Source organism: Phragmites australis, chromosome 2 (genome assembly GCF_958298935.1).
Source record: "Phragmites australis chromosome 2, lpPhrAust1.1, whole genome shotgun sequence".
In the NCBI taxonomy this organism is placed as follows: domain Eukaryota; kingdom Viridiplantae; phylum Streptophyta; class Magnoliopsida; order Poales; family Poaceae; genus Phragmites; species Phragmites australis.
In genome coordinates this window covers 29,469,952-29,482,486 of record NC_084922.1, presented here as the reverse complement: position 1 = coordinate 29,482,486, position 12,535 = coordinate 29,469,952, and the positions used below count along the sequence as shown (strand labels likewise).

General features: G+C 46.5%; 1 protein-coding gene across 1 annotated transcript; it reads left to right on the top strand.

The window, feature by feature from the left end:
* The first annotated feature begins 3,375 nt into the window (after positions 1-3,375).
* Positions 3,376-4,882, top strand: LOC133909989 (transcription repressor OFP8-like). The gene has a single exon (XM_062352511.1). It carries the CDS (start codon positions 3,524-3,526, stop codon positions 4,601-4,603), a length of 1,080 nt encoding a protein of 359 aa, XP_062208495.1. The 5' UTR covers positions 3,376-3,523; the 3' UTR covers positions 4,604-4,882.
* The last annotated feature ends 7,653 nt before the right edge of the window (positions 4,883-12,535 follow it).

The window sequence follows — 12,535 nt, the reverse complement described above, 5'->3', positions numbered from 1 at the left end:
TAAGGCTGATGCAGCACTCTCGTGTCACCTTTTCCTGCTTACTTCCTATTCTGTGCAGTTCTGCTTCTTCAGTAGTAATCCTGAAGGTTGAAGCTTGACAGGAATATGGTAGAAATAGATGAGTTTTGGTGTTTACATTCAAATCTGGCAGGCAGTATTCGTTCTCATTATGTAATTTGTTGAATGCTATATCAAAAGAAAGGCTTGGCAGATTTTGTTGTATGGCATGATCAACAGATCAAGCTTGATGTAGTGTCCAGAATCTGTTGACTCTTGCTGCTTAATTTTTGGCAAAAATGCGTATTTGAGAAGAAAAAATTGTCAAAAATGAGTAAAAATATTTCACATTTCCCACCTATATCAACATATATACGTTGTTAGTACTAAACGACCCTTATTGTATCTGAACCCATCCGTAACCGAAATTTCATCACGGTTTTGCTATCTGGCTCATATACTACTGATATCAGATGCTTGGAAGCAGACATGCAGTAGCAGAACTATCTCTACAGCTGGAACCCTACAAATCAGGGTATGCATTAGCGGCGCCGACGTTGATTTCAGAACCAGATTTTTGTTTGTGTTCACTAATTGCGGTAATTAAGCAGCGCCTTGCGAGATCACATGCATCTATTTTTAGTTGCTATGTACCTGACAAATTCTATAGCTTCCATTTCTCCATTCGTTCACAAGTATGTCGTCACTGATTTATACGCCTGGCCCGGGAGAGGAAGGTTCAAAGAACAGCACACAGGGAAGAGGGAATAGGAAGAACCCTCCTTGGACATGCACGAGCACGTACCTGCTGGTGCCTCAGCTTAGACTCTTTGGATGTATACGCCCTGCTCTGTACAATGTACCAGCTGACTGTTACTGTTGCAATGTATCAGGGAAGAGTCTTCCTATTCCCTCTTCCCTGTGTGTTGTTCTTTGAACCTTCCTCTCCCGGGCCAGGCGTATCCGGAATACTTTTTGATCGACCAGACACGTCGGTCAGGCGGCCTGAACTGGCAGGGAGGGGCAGTGGCTTGTCCATCTGGACCGCATCCGTTACACGACACCGGCTACTAGTTAGCTCTCCCTTGTGTGACCACTGACTACACCTGCTGATGATCGCGAGGACCGGCGTCTCGTTACTTCATTACATATAGATGTCAATTGGCATATATGTTTTGGTGCCATGTGTGAAAGTGGCATTTTAGGTTGTCACCTGCATCTGGAGCAGTCGGTGCAAGTAGGCATATGCTATCGATAGCACAGCAGCCTGGCAGTGTCCAGTGCTCCAGTATATAGAGGTTGTTATGAGCGAGTAGAAATGGCTTTATCCAATAGCTTAAACTTAGAGGAGGACGTATCCGTTTTTCCTAACGGTACGTCAGATCTCTCTTCTTGCTCACATGACAGTGTCAGAGAAGTTGAACACAGCGTGTGATGGCAAGTTGAAATCAGTTCGCGCATGGGTTGGTGTTGCAGGGTGAGATGCTCCAGAAGGGCATCTATTTTCTCTACCAGCACCACTGCACCTAAGCTCAGCCTGTGACATAACGAGACAACTGAGAAGGCAACAAAAGCCTCTCGCTTCTCCCCCACTGTAAAATTGATGTTAATCTAATAGTCTTCCTCTCACCACCATGCATGCATTATTATATTACGTTTCTCCTGTAAGCAGCATGGCAAATTTACGCTGCAAAGAACATGGTGTGCTTGGTTTGCTTGCACTGCCTCTGTCCCTTTGCTCTTGGCCACTGACGCACCAAAGTCCTCATGCATTTGAATTCTTCCAAGATCTTTCATTTCTCTTTTGATGGGGGTCAAGGGCCACAGGCTTCACCTATTTCTTTCCTGGTTAGCTTTCTCCTCCATGGCTTTAGCGTTGTATTTGCATGAGGTTACACGGACATTTACACGCCTAACATTTTGGCATGTTACTGCGGGAAGTCATTGAGCAGGACACATGCACATATGATTCTGTAACCGGGCTGCCTCCCTACCGCATTGGAACGATGAAACATTCCGCTACCTCCTAATCATGTGGTTACAAACTTCGTGGTGGAAGGATCGCATAGGATGGAGCAAAATTGGGCCGTTGAGTTTGTTTGATGTTTGATAAACTCCGTACTTTTGTTTGGAACCAGAGCGAGAGATGATGGACGAACGAATAGATGGCAAGGTTACAGAGAAGAAAATGTTTGTTTGTGTTTGATGCGTTGTACTGTCTTCAATAACAAACACATTGAGGTCAGAAGGCGAGTGTCTCTTGTAGCTGGCACGTCAATCAGGGAGAGAATAAGCCTTGTGCTTGTGAAGGAATAGCCCAATTCGTCTATCTCGCTACTTGGCTACTAGCCATGAAGTAGGGCCTGTGAATTAGATCAAACTCGCCACCTGTAAACCAATACGCTTTCAGAGAACATTGTCACAAACTCACAATAGCATGTAAACCAATACGCTTTCAGAGAACATTGTCATATATCTTTTTTTTTAACAGGACCCTCTTACCCAATCTAATTTGGAGGCTTTTAGGGGGGGGGGGGGGGATTGTGCAGGACGGGGATGATCCCCGCCGGCTCGGCACCAATCAGTGTTTTGCCACCGGGCTCCTTACCTGTCTACCACAATTCTTTCTGAAGGAGGATTATGCATATCAATCATGGTAATAACATCCAAGCATAAAGTCATGCAGCACTTAATCAGCATTACATCGGCAGCACTTGCTTTTTCAAAAAAAAAAAAGCAGAGAAATGGCTGATGCATAGACACATGCCATGAGGTAGCTCTCAGCGCTTAAAGGGTAAGAAACGATGTCCAAAATGGCATCAGCTCATAGAAAGGGAAAAGCATCAGGAACTGGCAAGCGGTTGTGGCCTCCATGCTCTCGCCGCAGCCGGTTTGCTAGTAGTACTAGCACCACGTCGGTCACAGGAGTGCGGGACGGTAGCCGAAGTCACCGAAACCGTGGGGCGGTGGGCCGGAGGGGTCGCGCGTCTCTTCCTCGCCCAGTCTCAGCACGTCCGTCGCGCGGAGAGCGGTCAACGGACCAAACCGGCCGACACCGCACGTCCCAGCAGCGGCAGGACCGCTGGACGAGGGCGCCGGACACGACACCGTCGGGAGCCATGCTACATTCTCGTGGGCTTGTGATTGCTCTCTGCACCGACGTGGCAGTACAGTGAATGTACATCCGCATCTCTGGTGGCTAATGCCGACGTACCAAAGAACATGCTCATGTGTGCCGTACTGGTAATGCGGAGCATGCCGCATTCGCAGTTTGTTCTACTCACAACTTGCGTGAGGCCCACAAGTTTCTTACATTCAAGCACGAAGTATTTTAAGCCCGTGCACACCCTCCCTTTCGTACCCTAAGAAATCTCGGCAGATTCTTCTTCTAACTCACTTCGCACTCACTTATAAGGCAGGGAAGCAAGCCGCGAGGTGTGAGATACACCAAAGACAAGACACGCGTCTCCAATTCATCTCCACCCATTCCATTTCCGCTCCCTGAAGCCATAGGACGTGCACTACAATGCATACAACCACCGTGGACAAAAGCCCCCACCGCCGGGGCAGCGCCGGCGCCGGCAGCGGGCTGAAGCAGCGGCTCGCGCAGATCCTCCTGCGCTCTTCCTGCACCACCAACACCAGCACCTCGACCACGGCCTTCGTCAGCCTCGCCAAGACCAACGCTGACTCCCACCAGGACGCGCCACCCTCCCCATACTTCTGCACCCCGTGCACCTACGAGTGGCCCAAGGTCGACGGCGGCAGCCGCCCGCGCCGCCACCGCAGCCGCAGCGCGTCTCTCGTCCACATCTCCGTCGATTGCACCGGCGGGGCCGCGGCCGCCTCCGACCGCCGCTCCGTCCACTCCGACGCGCCCCTTCTGCAGCATCCATCGCTGCCGGTAAGGGACGTCATCAAGAAACAGAGCAAGGGCAGGAGCCAGACGGCGCGATCTCCTTCGGCATCGAGGCGGCATTGCCCGCCCTCCTCTGCCTCCTGGGGCCGCGCGCGGCGGCCCAGGAGCATGCCCGCGCCGTACAGCTGGTCGTCGTCCTCTACCGCGACGGACGACGAGCTCGCGCCGTTCAGCAGTGACGAGGAGGGCGGCGAGGAGGCGGAGACGAGGACGCTCTTCTCGTCCCTCAGCTTCTCGTCCGACTCCACCTCCGACTTCTACCACACCAACGGCGGAAACAACGCAAGGAACAGCCGCAGGAACACGACTCGCCGCGCGACACGGCGAGCATTGCCAAGAACCAGCGACCCAGCAGCCCCAGTCGACGCCTTCCGGCCGCTGGTATCCGTCGAAACGAAGAAGCAAAGCGGGTGCAACGACAAGGAGAAGGCAGAGAAGGTGGTCAGGACGAAGTTGGGTGCGGCGGAGGAGACCAGCGCGGGCATGGCGGTGGTGAAGCGGTCGAGCAACCCGTACGCGGACTTCCGGAGCTCGATGGTGGAGATGGTCGTGGAGCGGCGCATCGGCAGCGTGGGGCAGATGGAGGAGCTCCTCGGGACGTACCTGTCGCTTAACTCGCCGCGCCACCACCCGGCCATCCTCGCCGCCTTCGAGGACGTCTGGGAGGCTGTCTTCGGCGAGGAGTGAGAGCGGCCCGAGTGATCGTTCAGAGGCATGTTTGGCATGGCCAAGCTACATAACACAGATGATCGTTGTACGGTCAGTGGAGCAGAGGTGTGTAGGTGCTGGGAATGGATCGATCGACGTGGTACTTTGCAGTTTCGTCGTAGTCGGTATGTTCATGCCAATGCAGAAATTGGCATGATCGTGCCATGAAAATGTTAATAATGTGCTCATGTAAAGAATTAGCCAGATGATAATTGAGCGCTATGAATTCCTTGGGTTGGTTTCATTTCGGCTCAGCGTTAAAACCTCTTATGCATGCACGCACGCACCCGCGCCCACTGGCGTCAACTCCCACTCCTCTAGGTTGTATCTACGACTAGGCCTCTTGGTGCGCTGCCCTCGCTTCGGCCCAGCCTCAGCCCGATCAGTCTTTACGCCTTCTTCTTCCACCTCTGGCACCTCAGCACTGACATTCCTCCCTCCATCAGGAATAGCTTGTCCCCAAGCCAGCGCCTTCAAAAATCGATGCTTCAGGGCCTCTAAGTATTCCCAAGTCGCTAGCGTATCCAACAAGCCCGTCCAACGGATGCGCACTTGGACCGCCGCCGTGGATTCCTTCTTGTACAGCCGCATGTCCAAGATTTCTTCGGGCACCTGGGTACTAGCAAGTTCTTCAGGGATCACTAGAATTTGTCCAGCGCAGCTCTCGGATGGGTGCAGCGCCTTCTTCAACTGCGACACACCGACACATGTACCACAGGATGGATCAGGCACCCCTCCGGCAACTTCAACTTGCACGCCACCGATCACATGCGCTGCAACACCTGAAAGGATCCAAAATAGAGGAAGGCTAGTTTATGGTTAGCATCGCGAGCAACCGAGGTTTGAATGTAGCGCTGAATTTTCAGGTACGCACATTCTCCCACTTCAAAATATCGGTCTAAGCACTTCTTGTTCGCATAGTGTTTCATCCTCAGTTGCGCATGGACGAGATGTTGGACCAGTCCGGTCATGAGCTCCTATTCCTGCATCCAATTGACCACATCCGGCACCGAGCATACTGAGGAATCCACAATGCCAAACTGCCGAGGAGGAGGACCAAACAGGACCTCGAAGGGAGTTTTACCAAGCAAGTTGTGATAAGACTGTGTTATACCAAAATTCGGTGAGCGGCAGCCAGGCACTCCATTTGCGAGGACACACGTGCACAAAACACCAGAGATAGGTCTTGAGACACTAATTTACCCTCTCCATGTGCCCGTCAGTCTTCAGGTGGTACGACGAGCTCATCCAAAGTTGTGTGCATGCTAGTCAAAACAGCTCCCTCCACACTGAGCTGGTGGAAATCCGATCATGGTCGGAGATGATCAGCCAAAGGCAGCCCATGCAAATGGTAAATCTAATTCAAATATGCTTGCGCCAGATGCAGAGTAGTAAAAGGATGGAATAGAGGCATGAAGTGCGCATACTTGGAGAACTTATCAATGACTACCAAAACACAATTGGATTAGTTAGAGGTCAGCAAACCTTCGATGAAGTTCAGCGTGATGACCTGCCAAGTGTGATTTAGCACTGATAGGGGTTGTAGGAGTCCTGGGTACCTGACATGCTCGGGATTAGCTTGTTTGCAAACTCTGCAAGCCTCCACATACTGAGTCACTGCCTTCTTCATGCCTGGCCACACAAACAATTGTTTAGCTCATCTGTAAGTGGCCTCCACTCCTGAGTGTCCACCCACCGCTCCTGAGTGCAGTGCGTTCAATAGTTCGCGCTGGACTACCGGACTACACCCCACCCAAATACGCCTCTTGTAGCGAATCACACTATCCTTTAGAGTATATTGCCCCACATCCTTCGATCCTTCCTTCAATTTGGTCAGTAATAATTCAGCGTGAGCATCGCCAATGTACCCAGCTTTGATTGCATCCATCCATGCATGCACATAGGTTGAAACCGCTAGCAATTGTTCCTCGTCATACTCTTGTAAAAAATGGGACAGCTCATCCGTTCCCTGGTTTAATGTCCCCTTCTTGTAAACCAGTCGATATTGCAACCCGATTAGCTTTGTCAGAAGTTTTCGCTGCCAGGCGGTGCCGATCCTTTGTCGTCAGATGCATAATGCTCCGCTCATCCGACTCAGGAATTCGATGTGCTGAAGATAGAGCGTTCACTGCTTCACTGCCATCAAAATCATGAGGCTCTCTTTTTTGTAAGTCGACACGCATTGCATCCGCGGCCCCATAGCCTTGCTAAGAAACGTGATGGGATGCCCTTTTTGCATCAATACCATGTCGATCCCCTTATCAGATGTGTCTACCTCAATCACAAAATGCTTGTCGAAGTCCAACAGAGCGAGCATGAGAGCGGTCACCAATGCGTGCTGCAAAGCCTAGAAGGAGGCTTCCGCATTGACTGTCCAAACTAAGACGCTATTCTTCTTCAGTAAGTCCATTAAGGGCCAGCTTATTTCACCAAACCCGTGCACAAACTTACGATAGTACCTCACCTCCCTAACATTCATCGGCACCGACCAATTCTGAGCCGCCTCGATGTTCTTCTCGTCAGTAGCCACTTGCCCGTCGCCAATAACATGGCCTAGGTATGTCAACTTCATTCTAGCAAATGAACATTTTGTCGGTTTCACTTTAAATTGGTGCACTCGGAATACCTAGAACACTTGTTCAAGCAAGGCCACATGCTGGTCCTCATCATTTGTTCAAGTTTGCCTCCCAACCATTTACGTTAGCAGATGGTCCTCTTGTGCTTGTTGATCTATCATCATCTTGTGAGTGGTCTCATTTAACTCTTTTCATATCTCGTCGAACTTCGCCTATTGGTTCTGTAGATACAAGCCTTTAAATCTCTTTACAAGATACTTGTTGTGGTATCTTGTGTACATATTTGCTCCCAAGTGTCGCATGCGTCATTTTCTCTCCACATCAGGCCATACAATGGAGTTGTTTGTGCTATCATGCAGAAGACCTTTGTTACGGTCTGAGATGATGCAAACCTGTGCTCTACTTCCCACAACACGTGTCCTTACCAAAGTGAGGAACCACAACCAACTATCATTGTTCTCACTCTCAACCATTACAAAGGTGAGAGGAATGATCTGATTATTTGCATCTACCGCTATCACTATCATAAGGGTACTATGATACTTACTGCTTAGAAATGTGGTATCCACACATACAACTGGCCTGCAATGTCTGAGAGCTTCGATGCATTGCCCAAAGGACCAAAATAACTTAATAAGGTATCGGTCAGTGGTGTTGTATGATCCATCCTCTAGCTTGATCGGCTCATCCGTCATGGCCCACTGAGTCCCTGAATTTTTCATGGCAATCTTCTGCAATAGCCTCGAAGAATAGTTGTAAGACCCCTCGAAGCTTCGAAACAGCATCTTCAACGCCTTCTGCTTCGTTCGTCATGCGGTGTGGTAATTGATTAGCATATTCGTCTTAGTCTGCACCTCCTCCATAATAGATTTTGGCGACAAACATATGTCCATGTCAACAAGAGTAATGAGGAGTTAGGCTATGAACCTCATATCAACGGTTTGACTCACATTTCTAATAGCCTATTCACTGCATGTATGCGGGGTGTGTTTACTAATCATAAAATAGTTCTCATATTTTGGCATATGAAGTAAGGACAATTCGGGTGCTTGATACATCTAACCTCATACTCTGTAGGGTTAGGTCGGTCGCACTTGTAGTCCCTTCTTGTTATTACAGCATAAATTGCTAATAAAATGGATGACCTTCCCCTGTTATGAAACTGTTGTCTAACCTGGATATCGCTATTCTGGTATCCCCAGTTAGATAAGGTGTTATACTCAACGACAGTACAATCCAGCAACCTAGCACCACGAAAGTACTGGTTCGCAAGCACCGAATTATCGTTGTTAGCAGCTTCTTCATCCCTGCTACCACCGACTTCATCATCCATGCATCCTGCATCTACCTTAGAAGGGTCCACTCTAGCTCCCTCTCTACCAGAACTGCCCTCCCCGATATACCCTCTATCCTTTTCATGCATCACCTGCTGACCTGATCCTTTCACGGTAGTTACTGCATCATCTTGCCCAGTCGTGACACTATGTTTATGTACACGCTCATATCAAAGTTCTCCTTCAATATATTGCGTGAGTACAAAGCCTATGCATTGTTTCTTATCATCTCGAACAACGTATGGACAACGACCGAACTGTTTGGAACAAGACGTGGCCTCACACCGTCCAGGACAATAGTATGGGCTTGCTGGTTCACACGTAAAAGACTCATAATATGTGATTTCAGGCCATCTAGATCATTAGGTATCTCAATCGAACTCTCTATATGCTGGTAGTTCTGAATTGTTACGAGTCTTCCGTGTAAAATATCGGGACGTTCTCCGTAATAAATATGGAAAATCATACCATATCTGCTAAACAAAGGTACATCTAATAAAATAACTATATATATATATATATATATATATATATATATATATGATACACAACTAATTACCCCATCCGATAAATAATAAATAAATTAACAATACAAATTAAATAGTACTATACTTAACAACGCTAAATATTTAAGTAATTAACAATGCTAATTAAATCATGAATATTGAATTAAAATGAAATAATTAATATTAAATATTAAATTTAAATATTAATTAAACTAACATGAAAGTTGTATTGACCAAATATTCAATCTCATTATAAATTGACTTCAAAACTATTTTGAAAGCTAGTTTTATTATATTTCTTTACACCATCTTTACTCTTCTAGACGTCAGAAGTATCAGCATGCCACTCTCAACCTGGGTAATCAGTTAAATAGGTACACACCACTATTAATTAAAAAATTCAATTTGATAATTTTTTGTGAAGTATAATTTTTATCAAATCTTTCTGTCTAATCCAAGTTTTTAGAATCTTTCTTAAATTTATTTTTTATCCTTTATCCTTTAATTTTCTTTTCTTTTTCTTTTTTTCTCTCTCATTATATCGACACCCTACTTACACTTATAGAGAGCATACGTGCACTGGACCACCACCCTACGCCACCGCTAGCACAAAGTACCACCACTATGTCATCATATTATTAAACTAATTAAATAATCTAATTATACTAACTAATCAAATTTACACTAATTACTATTATACAATATACTTACTCTGACTAAACAAATAATTACTATTATACAAATCCACGCTAATTACTATTACACTAACTAAGAAAACAATCAAATTCTTATAATTAAACTAAACAAATAATTATACAAATGTAATAATTAAACAATCTACTTACTCTAATTATTATTATTGCCGCAAGTAAATACATAATTTAAAAATTTATTGTAACTCATGCTACTGCTCCTCATCTCGGGCTGATCTCCTTTTCTTGTGCTGCTGCTACTCCTCACCTCGCGCTGCTTCTACTTTCCACGCGTTGTGCTGCTGCTCCTTCTCTCTTCTCCTCTCCTCTCCTCTCCTCTCCTCTCTTGCTCGCGTTGCTCATCTGCTCTCTGATCGCGCTATAGCTCCTTAGGCCATCTCCAGCAGCTACCTCAAATTTTCATCCTAAAAAACACTATTACAGCATTCCCTATCACTATTACAGCATCCCTTATTTTTTCATCTCCAGCAGTTACCCTATTTTCTACCTTCTACTCCTTTTTTTCTCTCTCTGGGCCCGCTGTCAGCCTCTATGAACAGTACGTGGGTTCAGGGACAATAGTGCGTGGGGTAAAAAACTGATAAAAGCGAAATGATGCGACATGACATCACCGAGCGCACCAAAAGCAACGACGCGACGCGAGCAGGGCTAGTCTGTATTCGGCACCTGAGGTGCCAAATATAACACTGTTCACCGTACTCGGTACCTCAGGTGCCAAATACAGGGAGTTTTCGGCACCTGAGGTGTCGAATATGGTGAACGGTGCTGTATTCGACATCTCAGTACCGAATACAGGAGTTCTTTTACCTCAGGTATCAGAATCAATTTTTTGGTATTTGAGGTGCCGAATACAAATGCTAGATTTACAAATGCACCGATATATTATCTATTTTAACAAATACGATGATATTTGTTGTCTATTTTTAGTTTTTTTTTACTAGGAGTGTGACACTGTAATATTACATCAATGAAAGTTGAACTGCGGAGCTCTACGCGACAGGATAAAGTATAGGCCAATTCAAACATACTATACGGTTTCATCTCCATGTCCTCGCCAAATGTGGACGCGCCACGATTTCGTTTCCAGGGCCAATTGACCATCTACATCAAAAAGGCTCAGTTGCGTAACACCATATATAGCGTTATCGTGAATGATCATTCATGGTACAGTGCGCAGAAGCTCATGATTTGAAACTTGGATTCTGATGCAGATAGTCACTCACATCCTATTTTGCATCACACTCGATCAGCAGCAGCATCAACTTTTACGATTGGATTTTTTAACCGTTTAGGATTAGTTAATGATATCAGATTATCAGAGCTTATAAATTCTCCACTCTTCAACCTCACAAGTGGTTGATATGATCTGTTATCCAATCAATCATAGATCAGTTGATAAAGGTTCTATAAGAGGAGCTGGCCGGCCCGGGCTAGAACCTAGAAAAAAAACTCATGGAAGACCGGGTCAAAAAGACATTTTTTTAAAAAAAGTGATTGATTGAGGATTCCTCGTCCAACCAATCGGAAATTTTCGTAACCTATTTTCCGCCACTTGTCGGTGGGCCTATGACGAAACCAGCCGAGCAAGGGACCCGCGTAGCAGCCTAACATTAGAAGCTCACCGAGCCGTGCACAAAGACCCACTAGGCAGCTGCGCACGCGGCAACAAGCATAAGGCGCCGGCGCGCTTGTCCGCACGCGGCGAGCATGGATCCAGATCCGCGCCCCACGAACGCCGCGAGGCCCGCGACGGCGTCACGGCCGGTGCTGGGGATTCTGTCAGGTTCCTTCCCGTGGGAGTTTCCTGTTGTATAATTTGCGATATAATGAGCATATATATATAGATCCCAGATAACAAATACAATGAGCAGAAGGAACTTCTGAGCAAATACAAAAATCTAGCAAAGAATTCTGTAATACTGAAATAACAGAACCTAATAAAATTGCATCTGAAACTGAACTGAATTGGATTTATTGCAATGGCTCTCAGATCACTAATATCAGTTGGCCTCAAACCTTCAAGAGTTTGTACCATAACTGATCTGATTAACATATCATCAATTAAATTAGAATATGAGATCACACCTAGATAGCATTCTTGATCTAGTGTGCTCTGAACATGGCATATACTTGGGCAAAGGAACAGCACCTGTATAAACAGATGACTACACAGCAGATGAACCAAAATTTTAATCAACAGCATAATCCAAAGATGACAGAAACATCTCAGAGACAGAAACATCCCCATGGCATGCTGCGGTCTAAATCAGATCTTCAACTCTCACAGCACAAATAGATCACAGCATGATGTTCCTGCCCAAGTATAGTGCTCCAGACAGTGACACCAAGAGAATAATGCTAGATCCAAAAACTGATATTGATCTTGCCGAACAAATTCAAAACCAGGTCACTGTCTAAACTAAACAGAGCATCAAGAATGCATCTATTGTACTCAACATTCTAATTTAATCTCATCAAAATGGATCATCACAGAGCATGGTAATAAGAGCACTCTACAGTTCAGATCAGAGAGGGAAACTCACAGAGAGAGTGAAGCAAGTGAATCAGTCACAGAGGATAAGCACGGCGATGAAGCCGCTGCCCCAGAAATCCAATTCGCCGTCGTTGACGCCGATGTGGAAGACGGAGGTACAAATCCTCACCACACCGCTGACGGCGCGTGCGGGCGAGCCTAGACAATCGCAGCACCAAAAGCTCCAAACACAGGACTCCCTCACGGATTCCTTCCTGAATCAAATCACAGCCCAAGCCCCGCTCAGGT

What these genes read in the sequence shown, in the direction of transcription:
- LOC133909989 (XM_062352511.1), top strand. Translation starts at nt 3,524, where the DNA reads ATGCATACAACCACCGTGGACAAAAGCCCCCACCGCCGGGGCAGCGCC.